We start from the raw sequence: 18,181 nt of genomic DNA on the forward strand, positions 1-18,181 counted from the left end.
TAAGTTCAAGATCACACAGCTATTAGATGGTACAGCTGGAATTTAAAAGGATGCCTGGGACCTCCCTGGAGGTCCAGAGGTTAAAACTCTGCACTTCCACTTCAGGGGTTGTGGATTCAATCCCTGGTGGAGGAACACAAGATCCTGCATGCCGCACAGTGCAGCAGAAATAAATGAATAAAAGCGTGCCTGTCTCCTTCACCATGATATTACTTAAGCCGCCTTCCTTAACAGATCATTTCCATACAAGCAGGGCCCTCCTACATGACACAGGAAGTAACAAACACTACCTAGCAGATGGCATGGGTGCAGTGGGCGCCTGAGGACAGGCATGCCCAAGCATCCAGGTGTGATACCAGGAGACACTGACAAGGAGCTAAATGATGGACAAAATATCCCCCCACTTTTGGTAAAAGATCAGATAAGTGGTGGGGTGGTTCTGACTTACAGATTTAGGACAGCAATTTCAAGAAATACCAAGAATTCCTTCGGAGAAGATCCTAGAGAAGGAGTCTTGAGGCTGACTGTCCGGCACAGGCTTGGGAATTATACAGGAGCAATCTTCCAGCCAGGGGAGCCAGCACAGGGAGCAAAGCGTCTTCACTCTGCATCTGACCTTCAGCTCTTGCTCAGCTGGACTAGGACCTGTTCTCTTTTTCCCCAAATTTAAGAGCTTGATTGAAAACTATGACTGACTCTTGTCAACTGACAACATCTTCCAGGCTTTGCTTGTACTGCACATTCTTGTCACTATTTAAAAAACAAATGAACAAAAACTTTGCGGGCAGAGATTCTGCTCATGAATCTAGCCCTCACACTACTTATTTTTGTTCCACATCTGTATCTTTTTAAGAATGAGTAGTAATTCTTTTTCCTAATTGATAGTTGAGGAAAATAGAGTTTCAGTTTTTTCATATTAATCATTGCCTACCCCAAACCCTATTCCAAAAACTTTGAGAAAAATACACATTTGTCCCTTTAAAGCTCACCTACTCTAGGTGAACTTTCCTCTTCATTAGCACAGGAAAAGTCAACGTCTGCCCACACTAGAGAAGCCATATTAAATAATCCTATCAACTCAGTCATATTAAATAATCCTGTTTCGGCCCTAAGAAAACCTTAAGGCAAGAGTAAAGATCTGAAATGATGAAAAAATAAAGCAGAGGGGATTCGTTAAGATAGTGGAAAAAGTCAGATAAGTAAGTCACACCAGGATGAAAAAATTTTTTAAATAAATACTTGCCAAAAAAAAAGGAGCTCAAAAGAAGAAGTGAACACCCACTTTCTTGAAAAAATACACATTTCAGAGTTACAACTTTATTCCCAAAGTAGGGTCTATATAAACTTTAGTTAATAGAATACTTCTCTCTCATTTCTTCCCACTACTAGTTTTTGAACCTTGTTTTCAAGACTTTCTTTTCTCCTTTTTCATTATGCCTTTGATTGGAGACCTGTCCAACAATCCCTACAGAACATGATTTTTGGTCCCTCCTTGGAAAGCAGAAGATACCTTCTACTCAAACATAAGACTGATTCCAACCTCTGGGCTTCTAGTCTGAACCAGAAGAAAATATTTTAGCACTGAAACGTATTTAAGGCTACAAACTTTGCAAATTATTCCCATTAAACAATGACCTCAATGCAGTACTTCTTCAAGCTGCAGATCAAATACATTCTATGGTTCAGTAAAGTACAGTTTACATTCATCTCTAAGTCTGAGATTAAGGAATTATTAACTGGTTTCCATCTGGTGTCCATACTGGAGTTGAAGTTTAAATAGCCTCACTTCATGGATTTAAATATTTTCTTAAAAAACAGTAAACACCAATTCTTTTCCTGACCTTCTAAGCAGATACAGAGAAAGCAGGAATGAGAAGCAATAGTAAAAATAAGTGTAGTTAAAAAATTGTGTCATTTATATACCATTTGCAACAACAACAAAAAGATTTCAGCATGGGTTTTGAAAATGCCTACAAGCTACTTTCTAAAATTGCACCAATACTTGGCATAAACTTTTTTTTCACCCTACACAAGGTATCCTACTCCTACAAAGGAAAAATGAATACAGCTACCACAAAAACTGAAGCAATCTCCTGTTATGTGATAAAAAGTACACTTTTATATCCCTATAAAAGTTACAGGGTATAGCCCCAATAAAAAGCTATCATTTTACTTACAGGCCAAGTCCTTGGCACACAGAATAACTCCTCCTGAGAAAATAAATACTTTATTACTAGAATGTCCAAGGAACAACTACTCTTGGACTGATTTAGAAACATAAATAATTTCCCAATAGTAGGAAGCTGTGTTCTCACTAATTTTGGGGCTTATGACATGGGAATCCATACACCAGGATACTCTGTTAACCTCAACATCACCTGCCAAATGTTTTTGGTTAAGAATTCATTCACTGTTTTCTAAATAATACTCATAAATTCCACCTGCCATCATGGGTGCAACTTTTATTATCTTAAACTACAGAAGTTCCTGACATTGAGTATAGCTGACACAGCACTTCCTGGGGGTTAACTAAAGAATACTCTTCCATAGTCAATTTGTACACGGCAACTTCATGGAACTTGTATCTATTATTCAACATTAAATAAGTTGTAGATATTACTGAATAATGGTTTATTAATTATGCAAGAGCAATCAGTAAACCTAGTTAAAAAAAAACACCTTAGGGGAAAAAAATCCTTTACCTTGTATTTTCCTATATTTTCAGAAGCCCAGAGGAGAGTCACATACTTATGAGCTATTTAGTCTACAGAGCTATACTGAATCAACAAGACCTTTATTAAATCTCATAGCACAAGGTACATGCGATTAATTTCCTCTCCTCCTCACTGACAGTCAGCAGTGGGAACAGAGCTTCTGTGTGTAGACTAGTCTGTCACTCAGCTGTCATGGTATAGCTATAACAGGAACATCCTCCTTTCTTGATACAATTTTTCATCTTAAAAAGAACACACTCCATGGGTGTTAAAGATTTAGATAGCATTATAAGTGATTTAAGTCATCCGTACTATAGCTTCTGTAACTGCTTTATGAAGACACTATAATCTGACATAAAAGCCCCATAAAAAAACTGCCTTGTCCTAAAAACTGCTTTGTCCAAAGTTCTGTGGCAAGAAACTGAATTCAATAAGTAGCTCTCCTCTAATCACAGGCAGAGATATTAGAGATATTAAAGATATTTCATAAACACTCAGCTCCTACATTAGAATCATGGTTAAACATAGAAGCCTTCTATTTGAAACCTTGAGTTGTGTGGATGTGTATTCACACTGTATCTGACTCAACTACATTACAAAGGCATCCCTATATGCTAAGTTTTCAACAATTCAGTTCTCTGAGGAAAGGTGGTGTGAGCAGCTGCCTGCTCATTTTACTCTGTCCTGTATAGGTTTTAGCATCAGACAGTTTTGCTGTATCAGAAAGGAGTTGGAGGAAAGGTTTCAAGCACACAGAGTCCATGGAAGGACAGCTATGCATTTATTTTCTTCCTAAAGACTTAATTAAATTCCCTTTCCAAATCTACCTTCTATGGTGTTGAAAACAAAAAAATCAAAAACCATAATCAGACTGAGAAGATTGCTGATACTTCTGTCAGCTTCGAGTTCCTCATCTGCACAGAGTATGTAGCCTCTGCTCTCCTGAAGCCCTCTGGGCAACCTCACCCTACAGCTCTCTGGCTGTCTCATCCACTTCTTCACAAAGACCATCCAACCCAACAGTGGAGAAAGGCCCCCAGAGCTTGTCTCAGTTATCTGGCCCTTTATTCACGCTGTTCTCAAAGAACCCGGTCTGAGGCCAGGGCAGAGCACTGCTCCAGGCAGCCTGCTTCCTTCTCGCTGGACGGTCTTCACCAGACCCTCTTGCCTGTACAACTTCCTAGCATGAGGGAAAGCCTGCCCACAGGCCTATGTCCAGCCAGGGCTGAGAGCCTCACGAGCTGGGATGGCGCCCTGGGGAGTGTGAAAGTTGCTTCAGCATATTTGGTTGTCCACAGTCCCAGGATTGAGCTCTGGAGAGCTTGAATGTTGGGAGGGATCCTGCTCAGAACCCAGTGCAGACCTTCTTGCCTCTCTTTGATAACATATTAACAAGTTCAGCAAGGCTTTGGGGGTGACAAGAAGCCTGGAGATAGAAACTAACTGGTAAGGCTCTCCTCACCACTGAACACTGAGAGTTGAAGAAGAGATGCCCACGTCGGTAAGCCACAGCAGCACTCACCACAGTGCATAGAGAAGATGCCTCAGTGCATAAGGGAGGTGTCAAAGCAGAAAGCAGCCGGGCCAACTGCAGAGGACTCTGTCCTCTACCCACGGCCGTCACTCGGGTCAGCTGCTGCTATCGCCACACTCCTCAGCACCTCGAATGTTAACAGCGGTCAGCCATCTGCTGGGATGGCTTCCCTCTCTTCTCCCAACACCCCTGTCATCCCAGCACATGCTGCACGGTGTCCCTGGTGAAACAACAGGTAGGAATGAGCAGAACTGACTGGGGGGTGAGGAATCATGGCTAGAGGAGATAAAAAACAGCTATCTTATGTACCTTCAAAATAACTAAAGTAAGTAGGATAAATGTATCATTTCTGGTTCCAGATAAGGAAAATGAGCTGAGAGACGTTTTGGTGACTTTCTCCAGGTAATGCTCTACAAAGTGATGGAGATAGTCTAGAACTTGTATCTTTAGATTTGTAACTTGGTGCTTGTCCACTATAATTGTTCTACAAGCTGTGGTTTATGCAGCAGGGGTATATTTATTTTCTAATATCAATTTATATTCAATAATTTGCTCACTTGAAAGAAAGCTCTAATTTCTTAGGAATGTAGCTTGTTTCTGAAATGGTTTTACTTTAGCTTCTTAATCTTAAAAAAGAATTTAATTATATTTAGAAAAGTAATCTTTTTAAATTGGATAATTATTTATTATTACTCAAACTGATGCTCACGTCTCTCATATTTTCAATTCTCTCAGGATTTAAGTTTTCTTAAAGATATTTTTTATTGAAAATAATTTATGCACTGTATTATGGTAGAAAATATTTCCTTTCAGGGACTACTAAATTATTCACTTCATTGCCCTCAAGATAAATTATGCATTTTAAAAATGCTTTAATGAACAATATCATATGATGCTTATTCTGACAATTTAGGGCTCTGTGGGGCTTCAAATTTTAATTTTTTTAAAATGTCAGTTCTGTTTCTTACAAGTTAACAAAATAATCCAATTCTCAGTGAATATTAACGCATTATTTTACTAAAGGCCTATGTTCTTTAACATATCTTATATTGAGATGGGCTGCTATAGAATTCTATAGTGTACACCACGTTATTGCTTAGCCAGGTTGACATTTCTAGCTCAGCGGGTCAAAAGTCTTTAAAATTGTCTAGAAAGGTTATCCGGCAATACTAATCATTAGGATACTCAATGACATCTTTTCTACATGGAAGCTAATGTCTAAACAGATATATTTGCACAGTAGCTATTCTTTCATCTTGCTCAATACCACTTGTCAATTTTATAGTTTTACATATATAAAATATACATATATAATATCTATTTGCATATTTTACATATACATACATTTTAATTCCTTTCTCTGAGTAAATCACCTCATATTTCTTTTTTTTTTCCCTAAATAAACTTTTAGCACAGGTTTTTTAAAAATATGAAATCCATAGCAGAAATAAACTTTATGTGTTACCTGGGAATGATGCTTTGTTCATTGCAAAAATGAATTTAGAGAAGCATCGTCAACATAAAACACAATAAAGGAAACTAACTAATCCTTCCCAGTCAAGGAAGCAAAGGCTTTCCATCTTATTCTTTAGCTGTTTTGCATTGCCATACAAACAGGATTACTTACCAAGTGGCAAAAATGCGAGACGGTTTCCAGCCATGGAGAGCTCATTGAGGCTGGGCAGCTGGCAGAGGTGGCGCGGAACACACCATAGACGATTTCGGTCCACAGTGAGGTACTGCAGAGAAAGGCACAGGTGAAGCCTCTCGGGTAAAGTTAGCAAACGATTGGTAGAAATGTCTAGTGTCTGCAGCTCCTTCAAATCGCCAACCTCTACAACCAAAATCAAAATTAAGATAAATTGCATTCTGATTAAATGAATTAATTAAATAAATAAAATAAATCAATACTGTAACAGTTCAACCAAATAAAATTAGTAGCTGCTACTACTTCCACAGACATGAATACTGACTGAAGTGCAGGATAGGTCCAGTAGGCAAATAATCCAACCTACGTAGATATCTTTAAATTAGTCTGCCAGAATTTTTTTAACAGAGGAAAAGTGCTGGCATGGAGAAAGGAGAAACACAAAGTGAAGAATCTGAGCCAAGTCTGTTACTATGGCTTCTGCTTCCTGATGGATCACAAAGTCATTGCAAATGTGAAAGAACAATTACAATCACTTCATGGTATCTGATTCTTGCTACTTTAGTGGTTTTTTACCTTCTATTGAAGTAGGAGACTTAAAAAATATATATATTACAGTATCCCAGTAAGTGCACCTTGTTCATGTGAACTAAGTAGAACATTTCTGGACTAAGCACAAGGACAGCTTTTGAAATTTTTACCACAGTAAAAATTATGGTAATAATATGCAATTATTGTAACATTTTTAGATATTGTACAGCCACGTGGTTCCTCTTTTAAAGCCCAAAATGTACATTTCCTATGAAGATTCACTTTAATTCCACCCAAAGGAAATCCTTCCATTTAACTCCAATATTCCTTTATTATTGGTGCCTATATTTGTAATCTATTCCATGACAAGTACAACTATGTCTCTGTCACACACTAACTGACCATGGCCGAAGGTGGGTGGGAGGGGAGCTCTTTACAAGGTATTCCGTCCTTTTCAGGGAACACCACCAGGAAGCATTCAGAGCAGAGGAGGTTCTGCTAACCAATCTCTGCGGGAAGGGCCTGACTGCCCAGGGCTGCACACCACACTTGAGGCTCTACAGGGAGCACTGTGCAAGACAAGTCTGCTTCTCTCATTCATGGGACTCCCACGCTGAAGACCACTGTAATGCCCTCTCTCACTTATCTAACCTGACCTGTTGTACAAGTTGTTCCTCTCAGGTTAAGATTTCCTGTGATCTGGCCACTTGAACACATCCCTCTGGACACATTCCAGTTTGTTCAGGCCTTGGATTACTATGAGCAATGTCTTCTCCATAGAAGAGAAAATCTTCTGCCCTCTTAGATGTCCAATTACACAGATTAGCTTTTCTTATTGGCAAACAGCTTGGCAAACTATGGCTCACAGGCAAAATCGGACCCATTGTCCACTTTCGTAATGCATGCAAGCTAACACTGGTCATTTTTAAGGGTGGTGAGATTCAACAACAATGATAAGAACAACAACAACAACTACATATGTACATATATGTACGTGTGTGTATATATATGACAGAGACCATAGGTGGCCTGCAAAGCCTATAAATATTTAGTATTTCATCATTTACAAAAAAAGTTTGCCAGTGTTTATTATGGACTTACTCTTAACAGGAATATTTTTAATAACTGCTTTTTATAAAAGCAATACAAGTGCAAAAATACATTAGTTTCTAGTTATTTTACTAATATCTAGAAGAGATTTGTGATAAGCTGAGAAGTTCACACTTTATTTTCTAATTTCCCCAATACTGCACAAAGACGTATTTGAAGACAGGAGATAGGATTCAGTGAATGTTTGTGACTCCCAATAAGGGTTTTATTCTATTTTTACCAAACTGATGCTCACGGGGCTCAATTTCATTCTTGGCTCCATTAGCAAAGTATTTCCTCTAGCTAAGTCTTCCTGCCTATCTATTCAGATTGCTTCTGATGGGGAATGGAGGGTGAAGGAATTGACAGAATAATTATGTTTTAGCATTGAACAAAAACAAAAAGAAACAAAGGAATCTTCCTGACCTCACTTTATGAAGTTATTATGGGTGTGAAATGGGACAGAAATGCAACCAATCAGCTTACACACCATGGGGCCAGGTGCTGAGAGAACAAGACAAGGTCTCTGCCACTGAGAATCACATTACACATAAAAGACACTGTGTCATAGGAGCTCAGGGGACCAAAAAAAAGAGCTAGATGACGGGCTGGAGATGCTTTTGCAAAATTTATCAAAGGAAATGAGAACTTGAACAGGTTAAAAAGAAAATGGATATAGCATTTCAAGCTAGGCATGGAGATGAGGTTGAAAGCGTGAAGAAAGGCATGCAAGTAAAAAGATAACTACAACATGCACAATGACTACCTGAGACCTGACAAGTACCCAAGATACCAATGGGAAAAAAGGAGAAAATAAGTTCAATACAGAGGGCTTGGTGGAGACATGGATGATAATGAATACTGGTGAGAGAAGTTTGAACTTATTACAGTAAGAACATAACACTTTCTGAAAATTCTCAAAGGATGAAGGGACTCTTTTGGAAATATGAAAATGGTAACTATGCAAAAAGCAATGAAATGAAAAGAGAGTCAGCTGGGGAGACAAGGAGACAGTTATGAGAACAGAGGCAGTGTGATAGAGTTTAAAGGTAAATTCCAGAGAGGTTTTAAGAAAAGCAGAGAGTAAGCTTGGCTGGAAATTGAAAATAGTGAAACAGGAAAAAAAAATCAAAGATTATTTTCAAGTTTCTAGACTATTACACTCTAAGTCAATGCTAAAAACATTCTTTCTGTAGAAACGAAATTTTAAGTATATCAATACTTCTGAAATGCAGTACCTATAAAGCCACCTATTTAAAGGAATTTGAAAAACCCATCAAAAATCACACGGGAGCGAGCAAAATAAACTATTCTCATCATATTTCAAAAGTGATTAAGTGCATAAAACAGTGTTTTGACATGGTTGCAAAAATTACTAAGGCTGGCGGGGCTGTGGGGGGTGGGGGAAAAATTACTAAGGCTTGTCATTGCCCACCATTTTGATTCTGTGAAATGAGGAAATAAGTGATGGTGAATTTAAGTTTCCTATAATTTGATTATTTACTTTTTAACAGATTCACACTTTGTTTTGACAGATAGGCACACATTTTCAGATATTAAAATTAATAACACTCATGACAAAGAAAATGAGAATACAGTGTCGGTATCAAAGGTCAAAGTACTAAGGAATGGGAAGAGAAAATAGAGCTGACATTTCTTATTCCCTATAAGTGATAAATAAGACTTAAACAGGCAGGACTGCATTAAATGAACAAATGTAACAAAGGATGTTTTTGTATAAGTAGCTTACTATATATGTCTTTTCATCTGTTAGAAGAAAACTGAGCTAATTATTACTCCAATTACAATACTGAGTGAAATACTATATACAATATGGTTGAGAAATTAATAATTTTGTCATCCTATGAAAGTATTTGGGAAAGAGAGTGAAATAAAATTAAATAGCCTTTCAGGAGAACTGAATTAAACATAATTTTCATGACCATTCTACAATAGGCCACAAATATAAGACTATATCTGGCATCTTTATCCCAACAAAATAAAAAATATATATATAGTTGTTAAGCTCAGCTAATGGGAAGCACATTTTTAGAAAACAATAGAGTCAAACAAACTTTGTCTAAGATTCTAACTTAAACACCAGAGACAGGAAATAAACCTGGGGTGGTAACCTATCATACAGGAAAACAGACACAGAGTTCAAAGTAAGGGCTCAGGTTAAAAACTGGAAAGCTATTAGCCAATCAGAAATCTAGCAAATTTGGTCAAATTCAGAGGCTACACTGAGGCCAGGGCGACAGGATACTCATATATTTTGCGGCTCTTCCTTCATTCCTGAAGATCCAAGCTTCCTGATTATATCACTTCCACCAGCCTGAAGAAATTTTGTTTCTTTTAGAGCAGGTATGCTGGCAACAGATTCTCTTAGCTTTCCTTTTCTCTGGGAATGTCTTTATTATCACTGTAATTCTCAGAAATTCTTTTCATTAGATACAGAATTCAGGGCTAACCATTCTTTACTTTCAGTACTTTAAAGATGGTGTTCCACTATCTTCCAGCCTCCCATGGTGTCTGAGGAGAAATCTACAATTATCGGAATCATTATTTCTTTAGGTGTTTTCAAGATTGGTTATCTATCTTTAGTCATTAGCAGACTGATTATGAGGTATCTGTAAATGGCTTTCTTTGAATTTATCCTATCTGGGGTCTGCTGAGCTTTTTAAATTTGAAAATTTATGTCTTTAACCAAAGTTTTGAAGCTTTAGAATTATGTCTTCAAATTTAAGAGTTATCATATCTGGGTAAATATAACAAACTATCACTTTTCTCCTTTTAAGTTGTTATGCATAACTGCTGAAAGCATTTCAATATATGATAAACTACTTAGGATAAGTATAACACAGATTAGTGGGGTAAAGTAAAAGTAGTTCCAAAGCAGATTTTGAAAGATCTGTATAATGCAATCTCTAAAGCTATAACTAAAAATAAGGTAAATACCAAAAAAAGGATAAACCTAAAAAGCCAATAAATGAATTAAAACAGAAAACAAAAATATATTCAAATAATACCAAAAAATGCAGGGAAAAGAAAACAAAGAAATAAAACCAGATGTTACAAACAGACAACTAATAACAAAATGACAGGCCTAAATCTAACAAGATCAATAACAATATTAAAAGCAAACAGCCCAAGAACACCTAATAAAACAGATTATCAGGTTGCACTTTAAAATAAGACCTCAGTATATTCTATCTAAAAGGAATCCATTTTAAGTATACATAGACGGACAAAACATAAATAATATAAACATATGCTATGCAAACAATACCCCCCAAAGCTGGAACTTGTATTATAATGGAGTGAGGAGGATGTCAAATCCTCCTCTGAAAAAGCAACTATAAAATCACTCAAAATTATCAAAAGCAACAATTTCAGCACTCTGAAAATTGACCTGTGCTTTTCAACAGAGAATATCTTATTCGTGAAAAACTCCTACACTTTGGATATGAAGAACAGAAATCTGTGGCATGCTTCCTTTGGATGGTTCCCATTCTCCCATCCAACTTGGTTAGGATAATAGCTCTAATATGGCAGAGTAGGCTGCAAACAAGCAACAGCTTTACTGATGGAGTGGGCTGGCTTGGAACAAAAGTCACGGGGTTAATCTGGAGTGAAAATGAAAAACCCATACCCAGTACTGTTGTCAATAACAATTAGGAACCTTGGTCACAAGCAAATATGGAAGACCAATAATTTTATCAGCTGAAGGGTTGCTGGTTGGCACAAGCAAGGGAATGGGCAGATGAGCCAAAAATATAACAAGAAGGGACAGGATATAAAATGGTGAGAAAGCATTTGATAGACTCTCCACATATCCCAGGCTGACTAGAGTGGTGAGCAAGCTCAAGGAAGATCAAAGAGGGCTCAAGCTATTTACGTATCCCAGGTCTACACGAATTTGCACAGGTGAACAGAAGACAACACAGGACTCAACAGAAAATAAAGGCTGGGGAAACTTGAAAATTGCCTAAATGTTAAATGTGTTTCTGAATCCAAACACACAGCATAGAGTCTTACTAGGTAAAGGTGTTCAACTACTATGTTACATGGACACAGGGCCAAATCATAAAAAGGTAGATTTAAAAATTAAAGCAAAAACAATAAGAAAAAAAAACCACAAAAGAGACATCAGTCATACACTGCAGAGGAACAGAACTTCATGTTTTTTAGTCCAGGCAAATTACTAACATAAACAAATAAATAGATAGCAACAATCTTCAAGTATGAAAAAATAATCAGGATCCAGAGTTACTACAATATATTTTTTTAAATGTACAATTTTTTAAAATTAAAAGACATGCAATAAAACAGGAAAGTGTAACCCATGCTTGGGCTTCCCTAGGGGCTCAGATGGTAAAGAATCTGCCTACAGTGCAAGAGACCTGGGTTTGATCCCTGGGTATGGAAGATCCCCTGGAGAAGGGAGTGGCTACCCACTCCAGTATTCTTGCCTGGAGAATTTCATGGACAGAGGAGCCTGACCTGCTATAGTCCATGGGGTTGCAAAGAGTCGGACATGACTGAGTGACAAATACACACACAACCCATAGTCAAGAAAAAATGGGTAATAGAAAATAGAAATTGGTTCGAACTGGACCTAGATGTTGCATTTAGCAGACAATGACAGTAGCTATAATAAAGAGCAGCTATAATAAATACACTGAAAGAACTAAAAGAAAAAGTTTAAAGAATGAGATAAAATTATGACAATGATTCGAAAAACAGAAAACATTCTCAATAAAGAGAAACAAGAAAATGAAAATTCTTGAGTTGAAAAGTACAAGTGAAAAGAAAATTCATTAGACAGCCTTACCAGCAGATCTGAATATGCAGATAAGAAATCAGTATAAACTGGTAACAAGATTTATCCAAAGAGAAATTAGCAAAAAAGACTGAAGTGAAGTGAACAGGGTCTTGGAGATCTATAGGATAAAACCAGCTACACAGACATATGTGTGATAGGATTCCCATTAAAAGGAAAGGAGAATGAAAGTGAAGAAAAACAATATTTTTTAAAATAGTGGCTACAAATTCAAATTTTGATTAAAAATATTACACCAAAGATCCAAGAAGCTCAATAAAAACCAAGTAGGATAAACACAAAGAGATCCAAACTTGTACACATCATAATCAAACAGTCAGTCAGTTCAGTTGCTTAGTCGTGTCCGACTCCTTGCAACCCCATGAACCCCATGAACTCCAGGCAGCACGCCAGGCCTCCCTGTCCATCACCAATTCCCAGAGTCCACCAAGACCCATGTCCATTGAGTCAGTGATGCCATCCAACCATCTCATCCTCTGTCGTCCCCTTCTCCTCCTGCCCTCAATCTTTCCCAGCATCAGGGTCTTTTCAAATGAAGTAAGCTTTTCGCATCAGGTGGCAAAAGTACTGGAGTTTCAGTTTCAACATCAGTCCCTCCAATGAACACCGAGGACTGATCTCCTTTAGGATGGACTGGTTGGATCTCCTTGCAGTCCAAGGGACTCTCAAGAGTCTTCTCTAACACAACAGTTCAAAAGCATCAATTCTTCGGCACTCAGCTTTCTTCACAGTCCAACTCTCATATCCATACATGGCTACTGGAAAAACCATAGCCTTAACTAGACAGACTTTTGTTGAAAAAGTAATGTCTCTGCTTTTTAATATGCTATCTAGGTTGGTCATAACTTTCCTTCCAAGGAGCAAGCATCCTTTAATTTCATGGCTGCAATCACCATCTGCAGTGATCTTGGAGCCCAGAAAAATAAAATCAGCCACTGTTTCCACTGTCTCCCCATCTATTTGCCATGAAGTGATGGGACCGGATGCCATGATCTTAGTTTTCTGAATGCTGAGCTTTAAGTCAACTTTTTCACTCTTCTCTTTCACTTTCACCAAGAGGTTCTTTAGTTCTTCTTCACTTTCTGCCATAAGGATGGTGTTATCTGCATATCTGAGGTTATTGATATTTCTCCTGGCAATCTAAACTGTGAAAGACTAGAAAATCTTGAAAATAACAAGAGAACAATGACTGACTACATTTAGGGGGACAATACACATACATGGCAAGAAGATCCACTCTTTCTACTCAGATATCTAACAAATGAATAAGGCAAAACAAACAAGAAGTATCAAGACTGGAAAAGATGTAAAAATTTCTTTATTCACAGATGACATGCTCCTTAGGATAAAATACTAAGAAATGCATAACAACTATGTATATATATGTTATATATATAACAACATGGTTGAATCTCAAATGCATCATGCTAAGTGAAAGAAGTCAAACTCAAAGGGTACTTAAGTATAGCTCCATTTATATGATATTCTGCTCAAATGGTAAAAATCCGCCTGCAATGTGGGAGACCTGGATTCAATCCCTGGGTTGGGAAGATCCCCTGGAGGAGGGCATGGTAACCCACTCCAGTATTCTTGTCTGAAGAATCCCCATGGACAGGGAAGCCAGGAGATCTACAGTCCATAGGTTACAAAGAGTCGGACACGACTTAGCGACTAAGCACAGCACACAGAAGTACAAAATAGAATAGTGGTTTCAGGGCCTGGCAGGGTGTATGAAGGCTGGTATAAGGGGGCATAAAAGAATCATGGAGGGTGCTGAAATTCTTCTATATTTTATTGTAAAGGTGATTACATAATTCAAAAGGGTGACTTTTCCTTTATGTTAAAAAAAATAAAAACACTAACAAAAATTATTTTTTAAAAATTCTTTCCAAAAGCTAAAAATAACATTTCCATTGAATATAATACATAAATTAAACATGTACATTAAAAAATTTCATATGCTGATCATCTGAACACTGTAAATCAGAATAATTATTCTTAGTATAAATTCATATAATTTAATCAGTTCTTAGCTGTTTAGATTTCTAATAATGTTTTACTTGCATTTGTTGAAGTCTTTTACAATATGGTACTATGCTTCTTTTTAATAAAATTGTTTATAATTAATTTTATTACCAATTAGTCTGATGACACCTTCAAAGTATTTACTACTATGCCATCTTGAAATTAATGAAGTATTCCTGATGTAAAGTTACAATGCATTCTTTTTGGAATACGAGTGGAACCCCACTCTTCTCAGCTGGCCTGGGTCATCACATCACTTCCCAGCAAGTAAACATCAGTCTGGACACTGCATTGCTTTAGTGTGCTTAGAATAATCCTAACTTCAGTTGCTCGCACTCTTTACTTTCATGCTAAATATACAATACCTTAACGTTTCAGCTACTTATAGAATATCCTGAAAATGATTTCATTACTGCCACATAGTAAGTACCTAGACTGAGCCTAAAAATAACATTAGAGTGCCAATTTCAAACAAAAGAAAATAAGTCTCCTTTAAATCATCATTCTCTGCTGATGCATACTGACCTAACCTAAAATTTAAATGGGAATGGGAAGGAAGCCACCCACTCCATGCCAAGCCAGTGACCACACAGTCAATAACAAGGCTTGATACTTTCAAGCACTGGCTTTTTCCGGTACCACTAAAAACAGCTCTAAATTGAGATCCAAAGCACACTGGGTTAGGAAGAGCATACAGAGAAATAAAAGACAATATTTCAATGCCAGCTAAACTCCATTCTATACACAGTTAAGTTCCTCTCTAGATTCATTCTCTTTTGCTTGATTGTGCAGTGAAATGCACATATTCCAGTATGCAGAAATAGGTTCAAACTGTCAGCTGTGCAGTTTTGGGTTATTTACTCAAATATTTAGATCACTGGTTTGATGTTAACTTAAAAATCACCTGTAAAAAGGAGACAGAACAGCACATCCCTCAAATGATTACAGGAAATATCTCATGTAATTCAATAGTATATGGTAGAAAAATCAATAAATAGCTCTATTTTTTCAGCTCACCATACTACATAATATTTTAAATGTAAGATCTGAATATAAATATCTTTTTGTAAGCAGCTTTTGGCAGGAAAAAGTTTTTTCAGAGAAGAGCCCTCTGCAGGAGGCAGCTCTTTGTCTTATCACTAACTTTAAGTCAGGCACCCCCATGCTCTATGCATCTCTGGCTAGCACATCTTTCAGATCTTTTGATCACACAATACTTTGCCTAACTTGTTGGTTCTTTCCATAGATAAACAAGTAGTAATGAAGAATAAGTAATTAACAAATGACCAGATCTCTTCTACTGAATAAAAATACATATATATAACAATCCCTTTTTTATATGGATATTTTTTGAACTCAGTAATGACCAAATCTGGGAACACTATTATAACTTGGCAATTCACCTACAGGTAGAGAAAAATAGAGAACAGAGGCTGTTGAGTGCCTCATGACAGGCCACACTGCAAAATATGTACCGAATCTGTCTTCTCTGACTCCACTCTTACCACCCTGAACCAAGCACCACTATTCTCTCTTGCCTGACTCATCAACTGCCTCCTTAACTAGTCTCTTACTTCCATTCTGGCCCCCTCTAATCCTTTTTAATCACAGAAGTCAAAGTGACACTAAAACATAGATTACAAATAATATTGAAAATACCAAAAAGTTCATTGAGAAAATCTATTAACTGTTCTTTTGCCTGTTATAAGCAATAAACAAAAATAACATTTTAAATTAAGAACAGCAAACTAGCAATTAAGAAGTTGTCTTATTTATGAAAGATAATTAAATGTAATTTGGAAGCTTCAAAATAAAATGCTCTGAAATATATGACATGTAAGAAACAACAGAAACTGATTTAACTTAAATATTTATGTCTGGGTATCAAGCTTGTCAATTAATTCCCTCCCAATAGAAATTTTAAAACGTTAAAGACATTGCTTCAAAAAAGAGAATCACTTTGTATTGACATTTTACCTGGTTCGTAGCCTATGACTAAATCATGCACTAAACTTTAATTGAATGTTCTTCAAAATAAGTTATTTGCCAGGTGTTTATTATTTATCTAATCAAACAGTCAATATGACATTTGAGGTACCATACCTAGCAAAATGTCACTGAGAGTATTACAGAAGATAAGAAAAAGTATCTAAGAAAATATTCTTGTTAAGTGGCAATTATAACTACTACTAGAGAAAAATGACATGTCTCTTCTTCAGATATATTCTAAGAAATTTAAAGGCCTTTATTCTAAAACTTTGTATCTTTATTATTGCTTTGTGTCAGTACATGGATGACCACTTGGAAAAATCCTTTATCTTACACATTCTATAAGATTTATGGACACAACCTACGCAGATTTTCACTTTATATTTTAGTGATTGTAGGCTTTTTTCCTCTTTACTAAGGTAGCACAATGGAGTTTTTAGGCTTTGACCTGAATGAGACCACCAGGTGTCCATTGTTGGCATGAGACTATTATAATCACTGTCTCAAGAAATATCATTGTATCATAGCCCAGAATAAAAATTTATTTTTTTATTCTACTACACTGCAGAGAATAACTACAAGCAATCCACATCTCACTATCTGAAATGAATAATACTGTTATAATAATGATTGCTTTCATATCACTTTCTAAACTAAAAATAGGGGAAAATTTTAGAGTGATAATTTTTAGTGTAAATACATTTCTAATTGATTCATTCAAGTTTATTTCTTTGAAATTCCCATGAGAAAACAAAATGGTTGATGAACACTTATAAATCAATGGAAAAATATACCATTGGTTAGTTTTTGCTCAAAATATGAACCATAGTTTAAAAATAATTCTCCATCAATTAAACTAATTCCAAATTAAATTCAAAACATAACTGATTTCTAAATATACACTCTGTAAAAGAAACTCAATTACCATTAACATAAGAAATTTTACATTAGAGAAATCTTAATTTGTACATGTTGACTGTTAATATAAGAGTAAGTTCCTTGATTTGCTACCTGCTACTGAATGAAAAAAAAAAGTACTCAATATGAAGGCTAGGAAAGAAGCAAGGGCATAAAAATATGTTAACTTTTCATTTTTAAACTTTCCTCTACTATTTATTTCTATGCTCATATATTACTTCTATAAAAATACAGAACTGAACTGATCACATACTAATACGGTACTTCATCACATACTTTGGGATTCCTTAGAATAAAAGATGCCACAATTATAAACCCCTGTTACAGTAGGGTTTTTAAAAATTTTACTATTATATTTATTTGGTATAAGAGGGGTCACACAAAAATCTGTGATTAAATTCTAGAATCTGAATTTCCTAATGTCATTTCAGTTCACTGAAATAAAACAGAAAGCAAAATCTCATAAATATATATATATATATTTACAGCACTGCTATACAACTCTAAATTGCTGAAGGTTTACAAGTTCTGTCATTATAATATGAAAAAAGTTTATACATTTTCTGTTAAATGTAAGTATTACAGAAAAATTATATGGTGCTTCTAAAGAGAATACATAAAATTATTTTTTTTCAGATTTCTATTTATTGATATTTATTTCATATTTCTCCAACCATTGAAAAAAAAACTGAAGTACTACCACTGCTCTGCTACAAGTCAGTAATAGACACTGGAGTTCAAAACTTTTTCTTGCACTCTATAAACCTTCTGCTGTGCATATTGCATTAACAAAGAGATCAAACACCCCTCAATAACAGGAACTAACAGAACAATGGGACAAAAAGAACAATAAAGCAGGTAAAGAATACTAAATAGGTCAATGTGAACAG

The 18,181-nt window shown here is 36.1% G+C and overlaps 1 protein-coding gene across 3 annotated transcripts in view; it reads right to left on the reverse strand.

Moving 5' to 3' along the window:
- Nucleotides 1-18,181, reverse strand: part of LRRC28 (leucine rich repeat containing 28) — a 206,388-nt gene that overhangs the window by 90,691 nt on the left and 97,516 nt on the right. For 2 of the 3 annotated variants that reach the window (XM_065906675.1, XM_065906674.1), the window contains exon 6: nucleotides 5,876-6,082. The exons of the other annotated variant lie outside the window; for it this stretch is intronic. In XM_065906675.1, coding sequence (XP_065762747.1) covers nucleotides 5,876-6,082 — 207 coding nt within the window. The remainder of the gene's footprint in view (nucleotides 1-5,875; nucleotides 6,083-18,181) is intronic. 3 annotated transcript variants of the gene reach the window in all.

The sequence above is a fragment of the Muntiacus reevesi genome, chromosome 15 (assembly GCF_963930625.1).
Source record: "Muntiacus reevesi chromosome 15, mMunRee1.1, whole genome shotgun sequence".
In the NCBI taxonomy this organism is placed as follows: Eukaryota; Metazoa; Chordata; class Mammalia; order Artiodactyla; family Cervidae; genus Muntiacus; species Muntiacus reevesi.